Here is a 27611-nt window from a genome sequence, read left to right as displayed (position 1 = left end):
CTGACATTTCTTAGCCTCAAGATCTGATTTTAAAAAGTACTTATGTGTCATGAACTAACTTGAATAAAATGTAAAAATTATGCAGAGTTAATAAAGAAACAAAATGCGTAATCTGTCAGAGCAGATCCACTGATCCACGCCTTGTAAATCAGTGCTCTTTTGACAGGGATATGTCTGTGTGCTCTTCTTGCTCTCAGAACAGGATTTTACTCGCCAACTACATGTTTTTGTACATATGTCATGTAAAGTGGGAAACACCTAATGAAATACTGTAATTTTAACATACATCTATTTAAGAAATTGCTAATAAGTTTGGTTAATTAATAAAAAAACATAAATGCAAATTATCTATATTATCTATATCTATCTATATTATAAGCCCCTCATCTTTTCTATGTGGGCTACATTCAGGAGGCAGAAGGAGACTTCAGGCAGGAAAGTCACCACTTCTTTCTAAGACTGTTTTTTTCATATATGCAGACCCTTGGTGTTACCTTTCTGGAGCAGCTGCCTGGGCCAAGATCTGTCATCTGTAAATAGAGGCACCTAGCATGGGACACATATGATGAACAAGACACTGCTACAGCAAGACAAAAGTTTTGCCTCTTCTTGTAGAAGTTTATAAATTCTGTGACCTCATTTCTATCCTCAGGGATATGCTGCTAGATGGCAACTCTCCAAATGTCATGCGTGTATAACTGACTGCAGTGACCCCTCTGACACTGGACCTTGGGTTCTCTGAAATCCCTCTGGGTCTCAGGAAAGGCACCACCAGACATGCTCCATCATTTGAACTGGAGCTGTCCATCATTCTTGCAGGTGTGTTGTCAGCAGCTTTCTTGAAGCTCGTGGCTCTTGGAACTCCCTTTCCTCTGTAACAGAAAGGCAAATATGGAATTCAAACATAGAAATCCAGCACATCTGGGGGAGTAAAGTTGGTGAAGCAGTTGTTAATCTCCCAAGCCTTCCCTTTTGTGGTTTAGAGTGAAACTCTAGTTCACTGGAGTGGAAACAAGAGAACCAAGTCTTTTCAGAAGGCCATTTAATTCTCACTCTCATCAAGGGCCTAATGTTTTTTGGGCCTTCACAACACTTAAGCAAAACTGGTTAGCAAAGCAGGATGATTATGCAAACACGGTCACAGAGAATGAGACTCATGCCTCATTTAATTGTAGGTGTGGGATTCATCCCACAAATTAGTATTTTTGCATTAAATTAAATGAGTATAGCCACCTACATGAAGGTAGTACCCAAGCTCCCTCCCATTAGGCAACAGCATGGAGCCTTAGCTCTCTAACATATCTCTGCACATACACACTGCAGTTCTCTAAGTCAGACCCTTCCTGATTCACTTAAAAGTCAGTGGTGAGAAATAGATACTTTTAGGGCATGATTCATTTCATCCTAAAGTACCTAAAATAGATGAATAACTCTTGCTTTATGAGTCTAGCCGAAGTACTCGGATAGGAAATGGGTATGGACAGATGAAAGCCAAGGAATGGCTGTGCAGTCATTACATGCATGTCTGCTCTAACTAGAACATTTATCAATGATCAGCCCACCAATAGCTCTTTCTAGAGCTACATGATTCCTACCCACACCCTTCCCACTGCTGAATGCTCTCTCTGTCTCAAACCACTGTTTTATGATTTAATGCCCCCTATATGTACATGCCAGTCTCTTGTGCATGCTTTATAAAGCAATCAGGTTTTCAATGGAAACTCTAGTACTTATGTTACAAAAATTATACTGGGCAGAAGAGTATGAAATGTTCTTTAGGATATATTTCTATCTTGGCAAAGATATGGAATGAATGATCTAATGGGTCTTTCCATCTGTAAGTCAACATTCAGCTTCCAAATTATGACAGTCTTTTTCTTCATAGGCATTAAATGTATTTGTTTTTGAAGAGGTCTCTTATTAGTATCTTCTTTTTTACAGGATGATGTAAATTTATACCCTTGAAGTGATATTTTTATAGTTCCCAACAGGCACATCAGATAAGTCAGGAACCTCTTGCATGGCTAAATGCTCTTTGCCACAGTGTGCATACTCAGTTAGATCACTCTCAATTGAAAACCCACTGAGACTTGAAGAAGAACAAAGGATAGCAATATTTTTAGCAGATTCATATTTGTCCCAGCTTGGTAAGTTGAAAAGGTCACTAAACTCTGTCAGCTCTGGCAAAATAATTTATTATTGTAAAGGAACTCAGGACAGCATGAGATGGACATAATCCTATACCCAAACTGGTTGGTTGACAATGACAGAGTCAAACTCTTAGCATCACCTGTTTTGGAAAGTACACTAGAAAGCAAATTTTATAAAGTATATAAAAATTGGTTACTTCTGAATCACATGGGCTCTAGTATCTATTCAGGCAGTCAAACTGTGTTTGAGACTATTGATTGAGAAAGATTGTGGGGTCTCTCTTATTTTGCTTGATGTATGGGGTGTGTTTGGTGATAACACTTCTGATGCCCAAGATAGTTGAATGGTTTGCTGTTGCTGGTTCTACCTGGGACAATTTCAAAAGTGTCTGAAGAAAGCTGAATCCCAGCTGTATTTGTAAACCCTTGTAATAAAACACATTTAACTTGGTCTCCCATAGAATTGTTCTTACTAGTTAGACTGAATAGGATCTCCCCTACTTCCCTGATACAGACAAAAATATTGGTGAATGTGTTCTAACACAAACCTGCTAATTAAACTGAAACAGTGGTAACATTGTACTGTTATCCACCTGCTTGTTTAAGTAGCTCACCTGTCACTGTCTGTGTAGGCTGAAAGTGAGCTATAGTGATGTTTTTAATCCACAGCCCTTAAGATAGCAGAAGCATTAGCTAGAATTGTATTGAAGGTCCAGTGGGGTCTACATTTTTACTGAAAGGCTGTGATGGCTCTGTTTTGACCCTCTTTTTTATCTTAGATAAGGCCTTCAAATGTAATGGAAAATAAAATGACAAATAGTTTTTCCTGCTTTCCTAGTAGGAAGGATTAGAATGTTTCCCCCGGGTCAGTTTAAGCCTAAATACTTGTTCTCCAGGATTCAGCCACCATAAGTGCACAACCTGAAACGGCTGATTCAGCCTTGTCTTTCTCTAGGACAGCTAAAGACCAAATGCTGGGTCAACCCTGATGAGAAGCTGAATATCAGAGAGATTAGTTTTTGTGTTTCTCCTAGACATGAATGTAAAAGCTCAGAGATTTTTAGTGGCTGTCACTGATCTGTTGACACGTACCCGGAATTAGAGCCATCCCTGGAGCATCACACAGAAAAACCCCAACTTTTTACAATCTTTCTGTGCTCTCCTACTTGTAGCTGCCCCGGTATGTTGCAATCTGCCTCTCTGGCTGCTGAACTTTTAGTAATAACTTCCGATCATTTTGGTCAGGAGGTTCTAGAAACTCATTAAATAGTGTTATAATTGCACATACAGAATGAAGGAAAACAAATACAACCTTAATTTTCTGAGCCTATTAGCCTGCTCCCTTGATTCATTTATCTGGAGGATTGAGAATGCCAGTTAATTTCATTTCTACAGTTACATTTTCCAAAATCTTAGAAAGACTAATCAAAAGCTTGTAGCTAATATTTGCAGCTTGTTTGGTTTTCTCCTGTTGTTTGAACTGCTTCCAATATGTCTTGCCAGTGACATTTCTCCACCGAGCAGAATAAATACCAAAACTATAGAGAAATTGCTTTACTGAAGAAAGCAGCAAATGTGTTGCCCTGTAAATACAAAGTTTCTCAAAGCCTGATGTCCTTCTGTAACTTCCACGGGAAAGGAAATGACAGAGCCGGAATAATTAGTTTACAGAATAGATGCAATATATGTAATTCCAGTACTTTTCCACAGTTTGAAAGATAGATTTACTTACATTTTTAAATCAATTTTTTGCTATGAAATATTGGGTGGTAGTGAAAACCAAATCCTCTTGGACTGTCTGCTTAAGATATTGTTATTATTGGAAATTTTATTTGTGAGACTGCACTGCATGACCCTGAGTTTAGGTTCTGTTACTCGCCCTAAGGTGTTACTTGTCCTTTTTTATTTATGATAAAAGAGGATCTCTTCCCCTGAAGTATTTGGAATCTAAACGAGGTAGAAGGATCATTCTTATATAAATTAAATACTGAGACACAGAGCAATTCAGAGCATATCTTCAATTCATCAAGCTGCCTTCAAAAGAGTAAGCAGTGAAGCAACATCACTGTAGCAATCTGCATGTGTGCTAATTAGTCTGGATGGATGCTGCAATCTCATATTTATATTGCATCTGAGGTTCTAGCTAGTGTATTAGCCACTTTGGAGCACTATGCACTGCAAGGTGATTTAGGATCTTGCAGTCAATGTTGGAATTGTGGTTAATTTTTTAATTTCCTTCTCCATGTTGCATGAAAAATATTACAGACTCATACATCAGTTTAGGGGAAGGGATTTTTGGAGGCCATATTGTCCAATTTCTTGCTTGGAACAGGACTGACATCAGTTTGTTCCGGTTCCTTGAGGTTTTGTTTGATAACTCATCTCGTGAAGATTTTTTTTATCTATATATAGTCAGAACTTGCCTCGGTATGTCTTGTGTCCATTGCTTCTTGTCCTTTTGTTGGGCATCACTGAGCAGAATGTGGCACCATCCTCTCCACCACCCGTTAGGTAGTTGCAGACAGTAACTGAGATCCTGCTTCTCTCTGTCTTCTGCAGGCTGAACAAACCCAGCTCCCTCCTCCTCTCCACGCTCTGCAACCACTAACAGCATTGGAATGGTTGGGCTTGATCCAGTATGTCCTTGTACTGGGGAGACAAGTCTGAGAGACCATGAGTCTGCCTAAACTCATGTGGATTTGGAAGTGTTAAATTGCATTAATCTCTTCTGGAAGCAAGCCCCATTATTAAGATCCTGGTCTAGTGGAATTTTTGCCTCCATTCCAGAACATAAGCTACCAATTTCTTGACTCTAGTAGCTGGTGGCATATACTCTGATGAGCTGGAGTCTTCCCTCTGCATACCTGAGGTTACCTCACCTGGTCCTGTAAAAGGCTTTGAAGATCAGGTCAAATGCCTTCGTAATGACTCACTTAAAAGTGTTGTGAGAGAGAATATGTGAATATCTGAGTTAGGAAGAGCTTGGTGAGAGAGGTGGTGGCTTTCAAGGCAGTTTTAGTACTACTGAAAAAATCCAGCTGCAGTTTTGCACTCAGAGCTACAGCTGCAAGAGGAATCAATAGATACAGATGTGGATAAGGAGCTCCAAGAGGAAGATGAGGATTTGGAATAATTACTTCAGGAGGAAATTTTATTCTGTTTTGGGGCATTTGGAACAAGTATCAGTTGGGAGGAGGTGACTGTGCTGCAGACCTGTGATAAACAACAGTGGTGAGACACAGGCACATGGAGATTTTTGGGTTAAATCTGTTAATCGCATGGCTGTCACTGTGGGTGTGCTGTCAGACTTACCCTAAGCATGTGCTTTGAGAGGAATCATGGATTCTGGCTGACTCTCTTTTGTCAATGCTCATGAGGCACAGGAACATTCGCAGTGACACAACCTGCTGAGCTCTGCAGCTGCTGTTTATTTTGGTCAGGATTTTTTCCAGTGAGGTGCTGGTTTTGCATGACCTGTACACTTTGGGATTAAAATTACTTGGTTGCATATGTTGGTTCACTGAATGGAAAGGTCAGTATTGGTAACATTTTTAGTTCATTTTCACTGTTCATATCCCACTGGTTGGATTTCAAAGTAATGCTGGTTCTTTATCCATGGATACTGGTGAGGGAAGTCTGTATTGTTGGGGGCATTTTGTGGCCTCCCTGAATTTTTACATTTTCAGAATTTGTGCTTTCCATTTTCTGGGCAATTTAGTGCTTTGCCTTCCAGGGGCGTTCTTTGTGTGCATATGGAATCTATTACACATGATTTGTAGATCCTTTGTAGATTTTAAAAACAATGAAGGATGGGATTTCACAATATAGGAACTATGAACTATGTTAAAACACCAAAAAAAATTTGAAAACTGTTTGTCTTCCTAAAAGTGGAAATGCATAAGTATTTTGTAAACGGTGATGGCTGTAGGGGCTTTAACTAAAGAAAATTGCATGGATATTCATCTGCTAAACTTTGAGGTTTTGGGTTTTTCTCATAATGACTGTGGCAAATTGTCCTCTATGTGACCACTGAGTAATCTTAGATGTTGGAGTCATGTTGTTCCATCAAAACATTTGGGAATGAGTGTCGAGAGAACCCCCCCTTTTCCAGCTTGGTCTTTCTGGTGCCAGGATAGAAAAACATGCTGTGGGAAGGTCTTGTGGTAAACAACTGTTCAGGAATGTGAGCTCTACAGAGCTTTGGAGAGAGAGACTACTGGACTTTGCTCTTGATGCAGATACACTGGATCCCAGAGGTGGTGGAGGTGGATGACATGCAATGACTTTCAAAGAGCATTCTTAATACACTAATCTGGTCTGCTTTGATAATCTGGTTTTAGCCATTTCCTTGGTTGTGAACTTTCCCTCTTAGTCCCTTTGTCCTTTCTGTTTCCCCTCCAATTCTCTGCTAGTTTTAAACTACTTGTATTTCAGAGCCTTTCCTGAAGATGTGGGCATTCCTTGTTTCAGTCTACTCTTCCAAGATCTTCATGTGCTGTAGACTTGTTAACACATATTTAAGGATCTTGATGCCTCCAGTGAATATTGTGAGAGAAAAAATAACATTATTTTTGGTTCAATATCTGTGGTGTCAAAGATTTTTTAACATATTCATCCAACAACTTTGATATGCCCTCTACAGATCCTTATTTTCTGTCTTGGAAGTTGGCCTTTCCTTTCTTTCCATAGTCTTGGGAATATGAGTGTGGGGGATCTAATCAGCTCATGCCCAAAAGAAGCACTTAGGCTCTCACCATGGAGCAAGAGGCCATGGGATAGGAGGATTGTAGATACAGCAAGTCCGACTTAGGTCACAGCTTGCTCCCTCCTAATCCCATTTTCTTCCTTCTGAATTTTGCTGTTGGTGGTCTTTGCTTTTTTATTTTGATTGTCAGTCTGCCTGAGGATTCTGTGGTCTGCCTTTAAGGTCTGTTACTTGTGATGATACTTGCAGCAGATATTCTGTGATCCTGTCTGAACGATGTCTATTATGTGATTAGGTCCAATCTCCTGTCACAAGACACAACTCGAGAACAGCTATTCTCCCATCATGGAGAGATGTGTGGCCTGATCAAAGGAAATATGTATTTATAAAAGCTAAAGTGAACCCAGCAAAGAATAATTTGCTTTTGTTCATTGGATTTATGCCTTCTGATGCTCTGATCATCTGAAAGGACACAGACATCCACCTGGAGCCTGGATGAAAGCAGTCCTTTCTAGTAAAGTCAAGAGGGCAAATAGGACACCATGTACCTAGAATTTCCCTTTATAACTCCCCTCATGCACTCAGCTTTTCTTGTGCTGTCCTTTTTGCTCTGTAATGACTCAGAGGCATCTTTGGAATTAGCAATGTTCATGTGTTCTTAATGCTTCCATGCCACTTGCCTCCTACCTGGCATTTCCTATTTCTCAAATGCATTTTTAGTATCTTTCTACTGATCAGAAATCAAATGCCAGTTTGAGACTGGCAGTGGAAAAGAATCCCTTTTCAGAATTTCCACTGTTACAGACCTCCTCTGATAAACTGCAGTAAGTGCCTGCTTATTCTGTACATGCTACCTACAGGTGCAGAATTCACTGGAATGGGAGGCAGGTGAAAGGAGTCCGTGTTCAGCCCCCATTACTGCTTCTGAACTCGTGTGAGCTCATGATTTTCCTCACTTGCCCATTTTTAGGGAACTTCAGGCAGCCAGCCCTGGTATTTCAGAGTATCTGACCCACAAGGAAAGATGGATACAATCGAGCACTGAGGTGAAGGAACAGTCTGATGAGAGTAATGTGAAAAGCTGTGTGGAGATGGTCAGTGTAGTTCAGAGCATGCATGCAAAGGACACATGATCACAGTTACGAACCAGCACAGTAATTCCTCAGTTCAGTCATCCTGACAACTGCCCATATAGAGGAAGATCTTTTTTCCTGAAGAGAACCCAGTTTGTAACAGATAAAAATCTTGACAAAGCAATATCAGAGCAGTGCAGGTTGGAATTTGATGGATACAGACAGCTCTTTCAGTTGAAAAACTGATGATGTTGTGGTTCCATTTTTAACTCAGAAAACACAGAACTGCAGACGGAACTATTCCTTTAGAGGCAGTGGAAACTCCTGAGATTCAAATACACTGTAAGTGCATGAGGAAATAGTCTATTTCAGGTGCACTCCCCAGAAAGAGTTGTAGCAAGGTTGAATATGTAATCTCACATCATGGGAACACCATACATAAATAGATTTTCCAATTTAAAACATGGATATGAAGAAAAACTTAGAAAGTGTTTTGCACTGAAACTCAAGGTCACTGCCAGCCTGCCGGAGACCTGCCGCTGCTGCTGCTGCTGTGTGGGGGCACCAGCGGTGGGTACCACTGCCCTGATGCTGCCGTTCACCAGCAGAATCGGGGGGACATTCCCTGCAGCGCGCACACGTAATGTGCGAGCGCGGATGCCTTCCTCCATGGCTCTTTGTCACGGCAAATGCCGACCCTCCGCTCGCACTCAGCCGCGTCCTGGTGTCTGCATGGTCTGAAGCGCGGCGCTTGGTTTCCCTGTCTGCCCGGCGCGGCAGGCAATGCCTGCAGCATCATCCCCCCGGTAACCCCCGCTCCCGCACACGCCCCGAGCCCTCCGCCGCTCGGGCTCCGCACGGGCACGGGCACGGGCACACGGGGGGCAAAGGCCGGCGAGACCTCCGGAGGAGCGCTCCGCCGGGCACCATCGCTAAAGCGAGCCCTGCCCGGGGGATGGCAGCAGCATCCCCGGCACGGCCGCGGGTGCGGGAGCGATGCCGGCGGGGGATACCCCCGCCGCAAGGCTCCCCGCGGCCCCCGGGCGCTCGGAGCGGGGGCGGGCGGACCCCTCCCCTCCCCTCCCCGTGCTCCCCGCCCCTGCCCCGCATTGGCTGCGGGCGCTGACGGGCAGCCGGGGCGGCCCCTGCCCGCGGCCGCCCAGGGGCACTGCCCGCACTGGGGGTCCGGCCGCGCCGCGGAGCGGGGCTGAGTCGAGCCGGTGCCGCCATGGGGGTGGAGATCGAGACCATCTCTCCGGGAGACGGTACGAGGCCGTGCGGGGAGCAGCCCTGCGGCGCGGGCGCTCCGGGAGCGAGGGAGCCGCGTCCCCGCGGGCGGCAGAGCGGGGAGCGGCGAGGCGGGAGGGAGGCACGGCCGCCCCCGCGGGCACGAACCCCCGGTGCGGGAGCGGCGGAGCGCGGCCAGGCGACCGCCGGGGGTCGCGGCGGCGGCGGGGGCGGCGAGGGGCCGGGGTTTCCGTGGCATCCGCTGACAGCTGCACGGCCCGAGCGCGGGGTCAGCGCCCGCGCCCGGCGGGGAGCCCAAACTTTCCCCGGTGGCGAGCCCGGCCTCGCCGGGGCCGCCGACCGTTCGTGCCAGCATCCCCCGGCAAGGCACCGCCGCCTCCCGGTCCAGCGTGGGATGCTGGCGAGGGCTGATGTGCAGCCCGGGTGGCGGTCACCTCTCCTTGGCGCACGCTTGGCTTTCGAGAGCTAATTCGCAGTGTTCTGCTCTTCCTTGGCATTATAATTCCGTAAGGTGTTTGTGTTTTGGGTTTTTTTAAAGAGAATGTAATTTCTAGCATACATATGTAGCTATATATTGGGCCAGATTCATCATTGGCTGGTATACAACCATAAATAATTCGTTCAAGTTGATTGCATATTAAGTTTCTTGGCCCAGTATCTTTCCTTTCTTTGTATATGCTTTTAAATTGGCTTCTCCCTCTGTGCTGTTTAGCTCTAGAGATCAAATTCTTCTCTTGGTTGCACAGATGTAAAAAAAGAATACTTATACCCCCATAAGTAATGGTGCTGAGTTGGGAGTAGGAAGGAGGGTGGAACTACCTCACAGTAGTACTTTCTGTCTATTAAATAGATCAAGGCTGTCATTGTAAGTAATATGTGATTCCAAATAAGACTATATGAATTAGATCTCTTGGTTGCAAGTCTTAATCAAAATCAGCTGGCGTTAAACACTGTCTTAAACCACAGCGAGTCAGTGGTCTTGCGAATCTCTGCTTTTAGTTTGGCTTTGATGTGAAATTATGTAGCTTCATTGGCTTTGCTGGTGGTAAACTCACACAGCAGAGTGTGTGTCCATATGGTCTGAAACTGTAGAAGTCTGTATAATAGTAGATCATTTTAATAATGCCTGTTTTACTGGAGGTAGGATTCATCTCACATAACTTTTCTCAGGTTAGCAGGCTAGTCTAAAGCAGTCTTCGTGGTTTTCTCTGTGGCCATCTCCAGAGAATAATTCGTCTTGCCTTTCTCTGGATAGGCTGGCTTTCTCTCACAGCACTGCTAATTCTTTGCTGTCAATAGAGGAAGCCCAGGAGACTGGCATATGATAGTTGCCTGTGGTTTAGATGGCTGTGAATTTAAAAGGGATGAATCCCACTTTAGCATGCCATGGTGACCTTACCAGATACTGTACTGCAGTTTGTGCAAAGTGCAGCTAGGGATATTCCAGCCAGCCAAGCCAATGAACAAGGCTGTTCAGGTGGCACTTGGAAGCACCACTTTCTCAATTTTTGTGTTGTAAATCTTGGTTCATCATATTAACCTGCCCTCTGCCACGTACTGCTCATGTGGTTTTGGCATGTGAGCCCCAAGGCCATAGCTTGTGTGTTACCTGCTGGTTTATACCCTGTGAAGTGCCCTGTAATGCAGAACTTGTTATCATGTTAACTCTGACCAAAGAGCCAGAAAGCCAGCTAAGAGATGAGCCTCAGTTTCATAGAATCATAGAATGGTTTGGTTGGAAGGGACCTTAAGAGATCATCTTGTTCCAACCTCCCAACATGTTCCACTAGACCAGGTTGCTCCAAGCTGCATCAAGCCCAACATTGAACATTTCCAGGGATGGGGCATCCACAGCTTTTGTGGGCAACCTAACTCAATCCCCAGTATTTAGCTTTCTGTCAAGCATGCTCCTTAATATTTAACTTGGATACTGTCAATTTCTGCACTTGGGCACTCCCCTGGCCAACCCTGAGAAATCGTGGTTAGCATCTTTAATACACCATAGGCACCTAACTGAGCCTTGAGAGTCATCCCTCAGCTTTTAGTACCTTTAGCAGTACCAAGAACAAGTAAAATGGAAATAGAAATTTCATTTTCTAGTGTCAAGCAAATCAATTTAAGCTTTTTTCCTTTCAGTATGAACATTTTAGGAGGAGCTACCAGGCTGTTAAAAGAACTCAGTGTACTACTGTTTTACTGTTGCCTGATGCTACAAAATTAAACTGCTTTTGTCTGTGAAAATTTCTGTAAAACCCATCCCTGCTAATTAAAGATGCCCTCACAGAACTGTCTTTCTTGAGTGGAAGGCATTAGAGATGTGAATACAAATGGATTTTCTCACAATGTCAGGCTGAGACTTGATTTGAAAAATTATAGCAAAAACATTCTGAGAATATTAAAAGTTATAATCCATGAAGTTTTGACTGTCCTTTTGCACTTACAGAATGTAAATGCATATGTAATGCACACATATATAGGGAGAGTTATCTAAGAAAAATACTACTTGATCTAAGAGCTAAACAGCAGCCAAGCTGGGACCTTTTACCCTAAACCATCCCATTCCTGTGTTGCATATTAGTGATTTGGTAACACATAGTCATAGAATCATGGAGTTGTTAAGGTTGGAAGAGACTTCTAAGATCATCAAGTCCATCCATCAACCCAGCACCACCACCGTGTTCCCCACTAAACCGTGTCTTCAGATGCCATATCCATGTGTTTTCTCAACACTTGAAAGGATTGTTTTCTCAACACTCCACCACTTGCCTGGGCAGTCAGTGTTTTACAACCCAATGTTTTACAACCTTTTCTGTGAAGAAATGTTTCCTAATATCCAATCTAAACCTAACCAGCAACTTGAGGCCATGTCCCTTAACTTTTACCCTCCACTTGTTGTCTGGGAGAAGAGGCTGATCCCCGCTTCACTACAACCTCCTGTCAGGGGGTTGTAGAGAGCAATAAGGTCCCCCCTGAGCCTGCTTTTCTCCAGGCCAAACACCCCCAGCTCGCTCAGCTGCTCCTCATAATTGTGCTCCAAGTTGTATGAGGAGCCAGTTAAATCCACAGCGTTCACATGGATGTCTCAGGTATCCTAATGTAACCAAATGGCTAATACCAGATCTCAGTTCAGCATTTTCCTCTTAAAAGATAAACTTGCCTTGCCAGGTCAATCAGAGAAAATAAAAGATTAACCTTTTCTGATTTTAACAGGACGGACATTTCCAAAGAAGGGTCAGACATGTGTGGTGCACTACACAGGTAAGGCATGTTCTGGATGTGCTTGATACCAACTGCTTCACGTCAAGAGTGATTTCCCATTTCAGGTGTCTGTTGTATTTTTTGTTGTGTTCTGTCACTCATAATCCACTGGATAATGATTGGGTGGGTTTCCTGCCTATTTCACTTCTAGCTGAGCTGTTCAGGCTACAGTAGCTGGATGTGCCTGCTGGCAGATTTGCCATGGGCAGCGTTTAATGGTGAGAGAAGCTTTGCAGAAGAAGCTGCAGACCTGATTCATTAAGCCATTTTATTAGCTAATGAAATTGAGCATGAAACAGTCAAAATGCTGGGTTCATATCTTTACAGCCTCTTGTCTTGACACAGACAATTAATGATTGTATATATCTTAAAAGCATGTGTCCATGTATTGGCAGTAAAATTCTTTCCGGATTGAAGAAATCAATACCAGCTCTGTTTAAACACCTGCTTTATGGACTTGTGTTAATCTTACGTGGTGAGCTGGTTAATGGAGCTGCTTATGCTGAAGAAGAAAATGTTCTTTAGATCAGTTTATGGTGTTATGCTTTGTATGTAGTTATGTAAGTTTTCAAAGGTTGGGAAAATCTCAGTAGTCAGAGTCTCCAACTGGGAAGTTCACTTCAGCAGCTGCTATTTTATGAGATATTTTCCTTAAGAAGCTAACATTCAAGTTATGTAGGGATTGAAGCTTCTGATCTGGTCCTAGATACTGAGGTAATGTTTTCCCTCTAGTGTTCAGGATGATAGGAAAGGTCTCTCTGGTAACTGTTGCTTTCCTTTAGCTTTGTATTTGATTCTTACAACTGGAGCAAGATGGGAACATTCACCAATAAATATGACTAATGAAGTAAACCTTTTTGTATTTTCAATAAACGTTTTATATGATTTCAATAATACCACCATTCAGAAGGTTATATGGGAGTTAGTGCACTGGCTTGGGGTAGAGGTTGTCTGGGTTTAAGCTCCCATAGATACATTTATATATTCAAAGTATTTTGATCTAATGAGGATTTCTAATTTGAATTAGAAGATGTTAAGCACATGGATCTCCCATTCCAGTCTCAGCTCTTCCAGACATTTCTCTCTAACTTAGATATGAAAATAGATGTTTTGAAATTATTTTTGTGAAGATGCTTAAAGATGTTTCTCTTCCTGTCCAAACTTCAAAAGGTTTTATGAAATAAAATTGTCACCTCCTACCCCTAGTTAGTTCAAGATAAATTTAAATGTCAGAACTGAAATAAGAAAAAAAAAATTGAGCCTGGTGGCTCCCACAAAGCACATTTTTTCTGGATAACTTCAGAGAGTGTGAATGGTAAATGTGAAAAGATAACAAGATGCTGCATACTGCTATTGATATTAGATAGTGTCTTAGATGAGGCTGTTGTAAGCTGGCTTTGACATAAAAGACTTTATAAAAACTCATTAAATCAGTGTCTAGAGTAAACTGTGCTTTCTCCATATACCTTGCTGCTGGTGCTATGCAACCTCTCTTGCCTCCCAGATTAGAGCAGATATCAGGGAGGCTCATGACCTCGGTTCCACTGCTGGTGCCAGCAGTCTTTGGTGATGATGTTTTTAAGTTGAGCCCATGGTTAGAGGATGAAGTGTTTCCTTCCAGTGGTCTATAAAGCATGTGGGTAAGATGACATGTAAGTGTTGAGTTTTAGTTTAAAACAGTTTTATCTGGATCCAGTACAGTTTCTTTTTGTACTGATGAGATTCTGGATGTGCCTGGTAATTATCTTGGAATTATCTCTGTCTTATTTATTCAATACACTTAGAGGCTTATCCTCACCACACTCCTCTGAGTCCTGCTTTAGGAATTGTATAGCTAAGTTAGAGGGAAGTCTGCAGAGAAATGCAGAACCTCTGCTTTGGCACCTAAAATGGGAGCTAGGAAAAACTAAGACACGTAGATCCAGAAATGCTGCTTTTCAGAGCTGCTTAATATTGTATAGCCTGTATAACTTTCAAGTGATCTCTGTGTCCAGCTGGTAGGATGCTCTTGAGCTGGGCACAGATATCCGTGAGGAGGTGTTGTGTTATGGGAGGTGAGGGAACCATGCTCTGACTGACTCCATCAGGATCCAGAGATTGTAGAAAAGCCTGACCTCACTGGAGTGCTTGGAGCACAGCTCTGAATCCAGGCTCAAGCAGAGCAGAGAGCCAAAAGCACGACCTGTGGAAGCCCACTTGGTGGTAATAACTGAACAGCTGTTTCAGACATGGCAAACCCATCCCCAGCTGGCTCGTGCGATAGAAGAGGGTCATAACTCTGCCTGCCACATCCCGAACTGCAAACATTACATTCCTGGGGAGAAGAAAGCTGAAATTTCCCTCTCCCTCCAGTCTAGCTTTGGACACTGAGCAGTGAAGAATGCAGGAATCATGGGCAAGGAAAGGAACAGGCAAGAGGGTGAGTATTTGTTGCAGGCACTCTTGCAGGGATATGGAAGGAGTTGTAGTGCAATCTCTGTCTTTGGGGATTAATTCAATACCTTTTTTGTTAATCCTAAGATTTTCCCATGTGGTGATGCCAGCTGGGCAGGCCATGTAACTTCTTGCAGTGGCCCATCTGCTCTCACACCAACACACACTGTGGTGATACAGCTCCTTAGAACAAGCATGGTTGGTCCTGGTTTTTTGTGCATTCATAGAAAAAGCATTGCCTGCCCACTAATTATTCCTTCTCAAAGGAGAGGAGAGAAGAGGCTAAAATGGGTTCTCTTCTGCCAGAACAAGTTTTGAATCTTTAGGGAGACTCCAGTGAGGCTCTGTAGGGTCTTATTTCCCCTCTTGCCTTTGCTCTTGTAGGCATCCATTTACCAAGTGATGGGGAGTGATGGCAGAGAGCGTGGACAGGAAGGGACTGCTGTCACTGCAGGAGTAAAAGCCCACAGCAACCTCTATTTTCTAGGAGTAAGCTGTCTGTAGGACTTGTCCTGGTGGTCCATGCAGGAAAAGTCCAGAGAGGATAAAGGCTGGGTCTCCAGATGCTTGGCAGAGCTTTAGAGCTGTCTGCTTGTCCTCCAGGATTTTATGCTTCATCACCAAGGTAGAGATTCAGCAGGGTAGTTTCTAGTCTGACAACCCTACATGTTCTGGAGGAGTGGGAAGTGAGAACTGGAATCTCCTCAAGATGAGGGAGAGCTGTGATTGAGTTTTACACTTCTGCTGTCAGCACTCCAGCTATTAGGCTGTTACATGTGGCAGCTTTTCCTCTTTCTCTCTTTGATCAACTGGATACAGAATCTCTGGGTACAGTGTGGTGTGATTCCCAAAAGCATTGTGGTGCCTTAAGGAACAGACCTAAGTTCCAGTGGCAGCAGGAGTTAAGGTGCAACCTCACAAGGGAGCAATTTAGAAAGGACCTCTTCATTTAAGGAGATTGTTTTTAATTATTTTTCCCCCCTTGAGATTAATTCTTTGCTGCTTTACAATTAGAGCAGGATTTTTGGATTACCCTTCAGAAGTACCTAACTGCCTTTTCATAAGGCGCCTTAGTGCCTAACTTTGGTCCTGTAAATCACCTGCTAATTTTTCAGCTTTGCACAACCTGATTTAAGTACACAAATAGATGTCCAGATAATTGTAGAAGATTAGATAGAGGGACTGTGATAGAACATGAAACCAAGTCTCAATCTTAGTACATCATGGAAAAATGTGGTCAGGTTCCTGTATGCTTATTTTTGTTTACAAATATACAATAATTTCTTCTTAGCATCCAGTGTCTATGTTGAGTCTCAAAAGTTACCTGACACAATATTGCTGTAATGGGATTAATAGATAAGGCAGAGCACTGGCACTGAAATGCATTTGCAGCAGCACTGGTTTATGTCATGTTTTTTGTCACAGATTTCCTGGAGCAAGCTTCTCAAAGCCTTTGGCAATCTGCTTACTCCTTCTGTTTTCCATCTGCAAGATGATAGTTGTACTTTGTCTGCCTCCTGTAGAGAGATTGCAGGCAGTTTGAGCTATGAACTGCCTCCTTCTTCATTGCCTCTTGTAATGGTGACCTGATCTTGATTGGGTCTTCACGTTACATTGGACCACTGACAGTAGTACAAGCAAACTAATTAATCCAGGAATGCATAAAGGGAATTAAGGCATTTTCTGCAGTTTTGATTCCTGTGATTTAAATTTGTTGACTCTGGCAATGGGAATTAGCAGTGTAGAATTTTCAAAGATTTATGAACATGATACAAAATGGGACTTTCAGTTAGAAATGCCCCTCAACAAAACCTTCACTGAGGAGGGACATGCTCTGTCTGGAGACTGTGAGGTAAAACCTGCACTCCAGGAAGCTGAATCCCATTCCCTGCCCTCCTGCTGGATGATGATGTGCCTTCACACCAGCTTTGTGTGTACTGAATCTAAATCTGCTCATGATAATGAGAGGGCAGCTTTTTTCCCAAGTTATTCAGAGTTGACGTTCTCTTGTGTTGTCCCATGTAGCTTGTGGCAGAGCTAAATTCTTAACCTCTTCATCTTTCTCCTTGGCCACCTGTAAAACTGATTATAATCCAATTACTCTTTTTAAGGAACTGATGATAAACGGTATTTCTAGTGTGCTGGAACTGACTTATTTGATGAGACTATAAAGCCACTGTAAATCATTAATTATTTATTAAACTGAACTTCTCTCAGAAGATTTTCCATAGACTTTTTAGTCTAGGACTATTGCCCCAAAATTGCACTAAATAGCATACAATCTTTCCAAGAGAACAGAATACTCCAGTTGGAATGGACCTAAAATGATCATCTCTTCCAACTGCCTGACAACATCAGAGGTGACCAAAAGTATGTTGTGAAGGTCGTTATCCAAATTCTTTTATGCACTGACTGATTTGGGGGATCAACCACTTCTTTGGTGGTGGGCTCCCCACTCAGTGAAGAAACGCTGCCTCATGTCCAGTCTAAACCTCCCCTGGAGCAGCTTGGAATCATTCCTCCCCTGTGATGTCCTGGATCACAGGGGGAAGAGCCCAGCACCTCCCTCTCCACTTCAATATTTATATACTGAGAAGTTGCTTTTTTATTATTTTATTAATGCATGAAGTGAAATTCCACATTGAAATAAATGAATACTACTCCATTTATTGCAGCTGAGCTGTACAAATTCATTCTGTTTTAGGAAGCAGGCTTTTATTTAAAGCAGAACAAATGATTAATTGTTCTTTTCCTAGTGGTCTAAGGAAAAATTCGTATCATCTTCTTTTCCCATATATTGCCAGAATTACTTTATATTGTTTCTTTAGCTTTGGCAGTGGTGTAGTGTTGAGAATTATGGTTATGTCTGTGAGGTTGAAAGCTCTTTATATAACAAAAGCATACTGCATAGATATAGATGAACAGTAATTCATAGAATATGCTTGATTTATCATGATTAAAAACACTATTTTCCATTTAACACAATAGAAATGTAATGCAATTCCCTTGAAATAATCCTTGCCAAAAAGAGCTGCCTATTTTTCTTGGATCAAAATCAACTCAGCCTTTAGTGTATGTAGTAATAGCCAGAGATTTGTCTACAGTGACATACTCTCAAAAAGACTAAGGTAAATTCAGAGTAACTTTACAGAGTGTCATCTGTTTGTCTATGAGCGTGACTGGATGAACATCAGCCTTGTGCAAGCACTTTGTGCCAGGTGAGTACAGGAGGATGTTATTTCTCTGGTCCCACTTTCCGAAATATCTTTACTACTTTAAGTTGGAGCTCTGCATGTGTAGCTGAGAGGAAAATTGAACGAAGTAAGGCATTTAATAAAAATTCTTTGTGTCCAGGAGGCTGTCTAGCTGGGTTTGGAAGAGGATAGTGAACACTGCAATTAGAACTATCATTAATAAGAATTGTATTGTAACAGGCATTATAATTGAACCCTGATTTAAAGCCAGCTAAATCTTGCTTACCTAGAAGGAATTTAATTATTTAATCAAGCATGTTCCCAAGATACAATATCCCATAGGAGTGTGATGTCTGTCCATCTTTTGGGGACTACCAGTTTTTTGTTTTTTGTTTTTTTTTTTATTTAATGCCCTAGTTTGAAAGTGTGAAAGCCTTTTGCTTCTGCGGAGATCTTGGTGGCAACTAAGCCCTTAGAAACATCTTTTTTCTTTGGTGGATCATAACTGCAAAAAGTACTTTTTGTCCTCCCTGAGGAATGTGGTCTTTTGCTGTCCCTTAGAAACAATCTGCAAGTCTTAAACTCTGTCAGTAAAGAGATAAAAATTCTCATCTTTGCTTATTAATTACAGATTAGTTATGCCCAGAAGTATTTTAGCAGTGACTTTGGCCTGATAGGAATAATAGTGGTCAGAGTCCAGAAGCAAAAGTCTGAGCAGAAGAGATTTCTCCTACACATCTCCTACATGCTGCCAGCTTAGTGACTGATGTCAGGTATATTACTTGCTCTTTCATTTTGTAAATGTGATGGAAAAAGGGGCTGTGCCTTTTAAAATTGTCATGCAATTAATTTTGCAAGTACAGTAGGACTCACTGTAAGAGGCTATTGATGTGAAAAAGTGATTTGATGAATAGAAAGGTTCAGAGATGTGTAAGAGAAAAAGCAGCAGCTTCAGTGGCAGAGTGAGTGAGTTTAAACTGAACACACCAGTTTGTTGCCTGATGGAAAAGGGTCACTGTAATAAACTGTAGCCTCAAGTTTCCCAGTGGCTCCTCCTTTGCTGTGTTGCTGTGTATGGTGCCCATTGGTTTCACTGAAATCACGTGTGGTGTTAGATGTTATTTAATGTGGGTAAGTGAATCAGAAAAGGACCTTGAACTATTTCAACAGTGTTCTTACTGGCAACCTCAGCTGGGAAGCCTTGGTTTGACTAAGAATTGGAAGTTTCTCCCCTTTAGGGTGCTCCCCATGGCACTGAGGTGTTGTTTGGACTGCTGCTGATGTGCTTTGGGCAAAGAAAGGGACAGGTCCAGGATTGCCCATGAGCACTGTCTTATATTCATTTGGGAAGAAGACAGGATGAGTTTCATTCTTGCAGAGTAAAGAGGATTATAAATAGATTTCTTCAAGATAGCATACACTGGCACTTTCTCCCCTGACAGAGACTTCTCTGTCAGCATGAGATGTGCTGAATGATTTGGTGACTGCTAGCTTCGATTTTGGAGCACTTGCTAACCTATACAGGATTTCCTTTCATGGTGGAATTGTAGCCTCATGCTCTCTTCCTATCGTGCACAGAAATGAAACTGCTAGTGAATAATTCAACTTCCTACTCCTACCTCACAGAAGCCTTGAGGAAGTGGATTTCAAGATATTAAAAAAAAAAAAAAAAGCTCACAAAGCAGATTATCTAAAGTACCAGAGAAATAATAGCCTCTGTTCATCAAGTTTTTAAAAGCTCAGAGCTGATCCAAAAAAGTGCCATCTTTTAGAAAATTACATTGCTGTTTCAAACGAGGTATTTTTTTCTGGAACCTCTTTCCATTTATTTTCAGTGATTCCAGTGTGCCCTGCTTGCAGCTCATACCTGTATTTGAGGACTTAGACCTGAAAGATTTGCATCAGTTCTTGATCATTAGAATTCCAGGTCCTTACAAGAATGACATAATTTTCTAGTAATTTATGCAGTCAAAAATAAAAAAATCTTTGAAAAAACTGTGCAATGAATAGTATTTGTTAGTGTAAAATGTACAATTGGTCCTACATCAGCCAAAGAGAAGCTCTTATCAGCTGGCACCAGTGATAGGCTTGTCTCCCTTTATTGACAAAATAGAACTGACATCACCGTATTTACCTAATTAGGAAGTCTAAATTGAGAGCTTAGTTACCTTGGGTTACCTAAATAGTTAGATTGTGGACATGCCTCTCTTTCTATTGATTAGATAAAGAGCTTAATGCTGTTCCTAGGTCAGGCAGCTCAGCTAGGCAGGGAGTGTGGAAGTGGGAAGATTTTCTCAATTGGACAGCGCGTGGTGTCATCCCTCTGCAGTGGATCCACGGCAGGGATGTGTGTAATACCCCACGCCCCAGGTGCATTACCTGAGCAGATGCTGTGCAGCCAGAGATCTCTGCAGGCTTGTGATCTCCAGCACTCTGTGTTGGTCCGAGTGCTGCAGGGATGCGTGTGGGAGATCCCTGGGGAGGGCATTGCCAAGGAGCTCCCATGGTGCCCGGTTTTGGCTCTGGGAAGAGCTGAGCAGGCGGCCTCGGAGGACGCACGCTCTGCCGCGGGAAGCAGCAGCTTGGTGTTGGCAGGAGTTCTGCTGAGTCTTGCTGAACCAGGGCCAGGGGCTGGGGGGGCTTTATATTGAAAGCAACATCTCTCAATTGAGACGTATTATTTAGCTTTACTTACTCAAGGGCATTGTAAATCTTTCTTAATTTTTTTTTCCCACAAGACTGCTGGCTGCAGAAGTTTGTACTCCCTTGCACATCACTCAGCGTGAGGGATCTTAAATGTTGTAGCCGTGGTGTCTTCAGGCAGAGCCAGAGGATCTTTGTAGCCAAGGCAGCAGGTCCATGTACTTAGGCAGTGTAGTCCTTTCTCTCCCATCCAACACCCTGGGACTTCTGAAACTCAGGGTTACAGTAGTGGTTGTGAGGTACATTTGATTTGTAGATCTCCCTCTGTCTCTTCTTATGATATCCCAAGCGTGGTTACTCCTTCCAGATCTTTTCCATTTAATCCTGCATAGTTATTTGGTTCTTAGTTGTCTCTTCCTGCTCTAATTCGCTTCCCTTTGCACGTTTAATGATGTAACAACTTTGATTTAGCAAGATTGTCTTCTCTTACTTTTTTTCTCAGTTACAAATGGAAGACTTGTTTTTTGAAGGTGGTTTCTTGCTGGACAGCAGAAGAGACCTAACACCTGATTTGTTCATTTTCCAATCGGTGATTGCTACAAAAAAAGACACTCCCACATGCATTGGCTTTATCTAGTTTTTAATGACCAAAGTGAAAATATATTTTGCTGTATTTTGCTAACCTGTTGAAGTTGCTGCTGTTGCAACTTTGAAAGTAGCAGCTTTGTGTTGAAATTTTTTACACTGTGTTAGAAAAAAAACAACCCAAATACAAACCAAACATGTAGTTGTTTGGAAACAACACTAAAATACTATATAGGGATTGCAGTTATGGGAATGTATATATTTGTTGTCTTCTGTGGATAAATTTCTGGTTTTACTACAAGCAGGGATTTTCACGAAGACAGGAGCACCTCATACTTTTGGAGGTGCAATGTAGCCATATCTAGAGTACATAAAAGAAAACAGAAGGTGGGTCCCACAGTGGACAAGTTCCTGAGGCATCATGATCAAGTGTTGCCATTTTCAGACTGGAACATACAATTTTCAGCCTGAAGAATTGAAATAAATTATCTTATTTGTAAAAGCTGCGATTTTGGTGAAAAAGCCAAAAAGCTTCTGATGCAACTCAGTGTGTGTTTGGTTTCTGGGCTAAAAGCACACATTAACAGGTCATGTCCAGCTGTTCATCCACCAGTGCCTCCAAATCCTTCTCTGTGGGGCTCCTTAGGCCATTCACAAAGACGAATGCTCTTCTGCAGTGTCATGCTGAAACACCTGACCCTGGCTGGTGCTTGAGGTCACTCTCTGGCAGTGTCTCTCTACTGATGAGAGCAGGAGCTGCTCCTCTGTCATTCGGCCTGGGTGACTAGCTCCTCACACCCTTGTGTCTCTCAGTGGCCAGCTGGCAACAGCTCTGGAAAACTATGGCTATGTCTGTCCCACTGTCGGGGGAGATTTTGGAGAACACAGACAGCCCCATTGATAGCTTTCAGTTTATTCTGTCCTTTGAATTTCTTCTGCCATCATTTGCACCTCATCTTCAGTCAAATAAATAGCAGGGACAGATTCAGATGCTTGCTGAGGTCAGTGGGCAGTGCTCCTGCACAGCACAGCTGAGGACTGTCATCTGACTGTGCCCGTTTTGTCATGTCCTACCTTTTCCTGCCTGGAACTCAAGAGTCCTGACCTTTTATGTCTTAGCACTGAGGACTTCCAGGGCCTGTAACTGTAAGAAGAGATGTCCAAAAGTCATTGGAACAGGGTGGAAATGCTTCATTACAAAATAATCCTTACCTATGCCATTAAGACTTATTCTTTGTCTATACAAAGAAAACCAGCTACAAAGCTCATCTCATTTTCAGTATTTTTTGCAATCTCTGGGTGAGGGTGTGGGAGTTTTAAATGCATATGAGTCAAATGCAAATTCAGAGTTGATACAGCCATGAGGAACAGCTATCATTAGTCCCCTGTGGACAACTTAGAAAGCTCAATCTGATCAAAGAGCGACTCACTTCATTCATAAATTGCTTTGGAAAAGGAAAAACTTTTTTTTTATTTGCTTCCCTTTAAAAGACAGGGACATGCAGAAGGGAAATGCTGTGTCCAGGGCACAAAGCAAGCCTCTAGAAAAGTTGAGACAAGCCTATAGAAAAATCTAAAAATTAATGGGCTTTTAAATTCCTTATCTACTATATTTACCTTCCCACTTGTCTATTCCATTACCCACCTATATATATTATATGTAGGGTATACCAACTCTGTAAAGAGCTGTTTATTTTTTTTTCAGACCTCAAAGAAGTGTTTACCTTTTGAGAACAAACTATTTAAATTAAGATAAATGGTGGAAAATCACTCTGTACTTTAGTTTTTATTAGGTTTTCTCTTTTTCTAAGGGTCTTGATTTGATTGGTTATATATATAAGCATTGTAAACAGAATAAGGGCTCAGTCCTTTCCTGCTGTAAAGAATAGGGGACTTGATTGTAACAATTCACTGTATTTCAATAGAGTAACTAAAGCTTGCAGTACATTGATTTCTTAAAACTGCAGAACCATTTCTGAAGTGCTTTCCTAAGACTTGCTATCATAGCACATTCAAAGCTTCTCTTCAGATTCAAAAGTTTCTAAAGCATTTGGAAAAACAATAGGAAACAAAGTAGCCTGGGCCTGAGAGAGTGTGGAGCTATAAACACGGGGGCCAGAGGTGGTGGAGAGCAGAGAAATTATTTGCCTTACCGTAGAAGTGCAATAAAATCTTGGGCTGGGATTTTTCCCTGCAGGAGTGTGAAAAGAAACATTGACTGATTGCAAAGCACCTCCATACTGTAATGGAGTTACACAACCTGTAATCTTTCTGTTATTCAGTCTGTCACTGTAGGACTGGCCCATTTGGAGGCTACAAAGCATTTAGATGCTGACAGCTGTATGAGGCTGTAAGGGACGTGGCTGGCCATTGTGTTTATAGAGGGCAGTGAGATAAGAATAGCTCCCAGTCTTCAGTGTCTGCCACATTCACTTGAGGTTTTGGACACCTCTGTACGTCTTGTGGACAAGTAGCTGTGTTGAAAAAGCAGGGGCCACTAGGGCAATACTTATCTTAGCTCTTCTTTTTCCCTTGAGAAACTGCTGTGCAATACACGCCAAGAGGGTGTCAGCTGATAAAAGTCAGACAAATGCAAAGTGTTCTCTGGTTTTGACGTGGAGGAGCCTGGCATCCAAGAGGAACCAGACACTGTCTGGCACACCGTGAATAAATTATTGTCCCCAGTGTGCCCTTCCACTGCATCCTCCTGTTGGTCTCTTACTATGCATAGAACCACCCTTCTTCTTCTAGTTTTTTTTTTTTTCAATACTTCAGCAAGTTGTAAGGGACTTCTAGAAGAATTTTCTAGTATGTTTGTTTAGTCACATGCAAGTTTTTGTTAGAGTTTTCAGTGTTATTTGTTTTGCAGCTTCTTAAGCACTTTGTAGCAGTCTAGTCTCATTAAGCTGAGACTTGTTTTCAGATTGCTTCCTCAGAGGATGAAGCAGTGGAGATTTTCAGCACATCCAAAAGAACATGTGAGTGCAGCCCAGATTTGAAAAAGTTTTTTTTTATGCTGCAGCATAATTGCTTGTCACAGTCACTGAAGGTGCCACTGTGTGATTAGATAGGGCTGAAATGGGATGCAGGGACATTCCCAGCTCTTTCCTCCTGCCTCTGCATCACTCTGTCCTGGGTGTAGAAATGCTGCGGTGGCTGCACTATGAACTGGGCTGAAAATCTGATGAGAAACAAAAGTTGTGGAAGAAGGGAAGAAGTGGTTGTGAAGGACATCAGGACAACAGGATGGAAGTGCAGGGTGATGGAAAGATCAACAGCCACTTGTGATCTGGCACTGCAGCCGGCCTGGAGTTTTGCAGTGGTTTAGGGAGCCAAAGCACTCGGGTAGTTATAGAGAAGAGGAAAGAAGACTTGCCTGTGGGAACAAGAGGGAATATTTATTTCTGCTTCCTTCTCATGTTTCTGCCCTGTCCAGCTTCCCAGTAGTGCACAGTTTGGGGACCCTCCCATAGCAAACTCTCAATCTCTCCATTGCAATAATGTACTGGGACAAAATTTGTCTGGTGAGCATGGTCTGTATGTATAACACTGCTGTAAGGAGGACTCTCTAGTGGTGCTGTTATTTGTTTATACAAGTGATCTCAGAATAAATCTGCTTGACTTTTGTTTTTTCCTCAAGAAAGAAGACAAAAAAATTTCCTTCTTGAAACTTGGTACTAAAGAACACTGTTGGTACACAGTTATTTAGTGGTGGGTGGACAGTCATGCCAGGGCTGGGATTGTGGTGCACAAGGAGAGCATTTTACTTTGAATAGGAAGACAACGGTCTATACCTGGGGAAAGAATTATTGTTGTAAATATATTTACTAATACAGTGTGCGTGACTTTTAAAGGAAGTACTTTGCCCTTCTGCTGAGCATTTGCAAATTTCAAACCTTTATAATTAGCTTCTTATCAGAAAATGAATCACTATCACCAGCCAAGGTAACTTCTGAGCATAACCTGTATAAACCTGTCACTGAGCAGGATTCATCAGAACTACATTAGATGCTGGTGAAGGTATTAACTTGAATGTCAAAGGCACTACCAGGGTGAAGTATTTAAAGAACCCTACCTTACACTGAAGTAGTGACAATGCTGTGCAAGATGATGGGACTGCTTTTTCCCCTGCAAAAGATTCATGGCTCTTAGATTTAAAAGTGAAAAAATTGTTTTGCTGAACTTTCCTTTTACTGCTTCTTGTGAAGCAGCATTTGATAATTTAGAAATGCTTCTTTTGGCCTAGCTGAGTGAGGATGGATTCGATGATAGCCCCCTCATATGAGGAAAGTATTTAGGATTTTTTTATGGGGAGAAGCCACAACCCATGGATGCTTTTCTCCCTGCTGTTTGCCAGAGAGCCAGGGAAACAGCTTAGAAAAAAATCAGCATGCCATATATTTTTTAACTGTGATGCATATCTTATACAACAGATTATGGTATTTGCTTAAATATGGGATCAACACTTATACATTTAAGATGGATTAGGGTCAATTTTTACAATTTGTTTTCCTGTTTTTAGATGTATTCAGGGAAGACATCTCTAATACAGGTGTGTGTATGCCATAGTATGAAGACAGTATAAGTATAAAGACCTTAGATTATAATGTTAAAAAACTTCAGGTCAAAATGAATCTGGGTTTTTAGTGTTCAAAACGTTTTAAAATAAATTCTGACTCTTGTGTCAGTTTTACAGTTCTGAAATGTGTCATGTTGTGTTGTTTCAGCTGGTCTTTCTCATCTGTGTTTTTGGTGAGTAATAGTGACAAAATTCTGATTTAGGATGTCATAGAAATGTTGGAAGGGACTGTTTCAGTTGGAAGGGACCTACAACTGTCATCTGACCCAACTGCCTGATCACTTCAGAGCTGGCCAAAAAATATGGGGTATTATTGAAAGCATTGTCCAAATGCCTTTCAAACACTGAGAGGCAATTTTGGGGTCATTGGTAGAAAATCTTGTCAAGCTGGCTCTCAAGGAGTTGGTGTGTGGATAGCTGGATAACATTTACAGAGGATCATGAGGTTTTCCATCATGGTCTGCAAGGAATTTATGGTACTCTGAATAAGAAACTTAAAAAGATACAAAAAAATCATGCCAGTGGATCTAAAATTGGCTTATTCAATAGAGGACTTCCCAGTAGACCTTAAAACGGGCTGGTGTCAGTCCCACTGTGATGTTTTTATGAGTGGAGGAAGATACCAAGGTGATAGAAATTAACAGATAGATCCTAATAAATGTTCTCATCCCATAGGTCATTGATTCACTGGAAGAGGGATCACTGTGTAATATAGTCACGAGTAAATAATTTGTTTCAGTTGCTATAAAACTCTTTACAAACTTGAGGGTGGAAGAGGGAAAAGTGACTCTGTGCTTCCAGATAGGAGCACTTTGTCATGTGAAGCAGTGACTTTGAAACAGATTTGGAGAGTTAGGGTTGGTTATCAATGAACACATGCTCTGAGCTGCTCTTTGGCCAAAAAGCTGACTGCAATCCATGATTATATAAACAGGAGCACTGAGGAGAAGAGAGGAGGGCCAGAGGTCTCACACAGATATTTCAAAAAACAGCGTGCTCAGTACTGTAGTCTACAATGCTGGAAAAATACATGAGGATGGTGGAAGTGCTGGGAGACCTTTCTGAATAAAAAATGCCTGATTTATTCAGCAGGGGTTAAGGGATGGTTTGCTACTTGCATGGGGAATAAAACCTTGATAGGACAATTGAAATGATCTGTTAGTTCACCAAGAGACATAAAGATATCATAGCTGGAAAGTGAAATTTTGCAAGTTCACCTGAAAATAAGGAATACATGTGAACTGGCAATTCTGATTTCAATAATAATCAAAGATAATAATATAATAATTTCAATCAATAATTGCAATCACGTCATCTCCCTGAGAAAACTTTTAATCGGCTCTAATTCAAGCAGGAATTATTTAGTGAAAGTCCTGCAGCCTCCGTTGAAGTAGGAAGTCAGAAGAAGAAATTGCAAGGATCACTTCTGGCATATAGGTGCATTAATTAGAGTTTTGTCATGTATTTTGGAAGCTCTGGTAGCATTCTTGTTCAATGGTCTTTCCCTTGTGTAGATTAGTCCCAGAGACTACACATCCTTCCTAGATTCATGGTTCTTAGGGCTGGGCTGGTAATTTGTCCAACTTCCCCCATAACGATGTTTGAACTTGAACTCATTTGCTTCCCTAGGTTCGATCATGCCAGTTACTTTTCTTCTTTTGCATTTCATTAGTTGTGTATCCAGATCTTTGATACCTTTTCTTGTATATATATGACAACTAAAAGATGGTGTCAAAATGTTAC

At 42.0% G+C, this 27611-nt stretch overlaps 1 protein-coding gene across 1 annotated transcript in view; it reads left to right on the top strand.

Moving 5' to 3' along the window:
• The first annotated feature begins 9041 nt into the window (after nt 1-9041).
• The window catches only part of FKBP1B (FKBP prolyl isomerase 1B), a 44439-nt gene continuing 25869 nt past the window's right edge, over nt 9042-27611 (top strand). Inside the window, exons 1-2 of the mRNA XM_038132342.1 lie at nt 9042-9193; nt 12387-12434. Coding sequence (XP_037988270.1) covers nt 9157-9193; nt 12387-12434 — 85 coding nt within the window. The 5' untranslated portion in view covers nt 9042-9156. The remainder of the gene's footprint in view (nt 9194-12386; nt 12435-27611) is intronic.

This window comes from Motacilla alba, chromosome 3, assembly GCF_015832195.1.
Source record: "Motacilla alba alba isolate MOTALB_02 chromosome 3, Motacilla_alba_V1.0_pri, whole genome shotgun sequence".
Classification (NCBI taxonomy): Eukaryota; Metazoa; Chordata; class Aves; order Passeriformes; family Motacillidae; genus Motacilla; species Motacilla alba.
The sequence above is the reverse complement of the archived record's forward strand: the minus strand, read 5'-3'. Positions and strand labels throughout refer to the sequence as shown.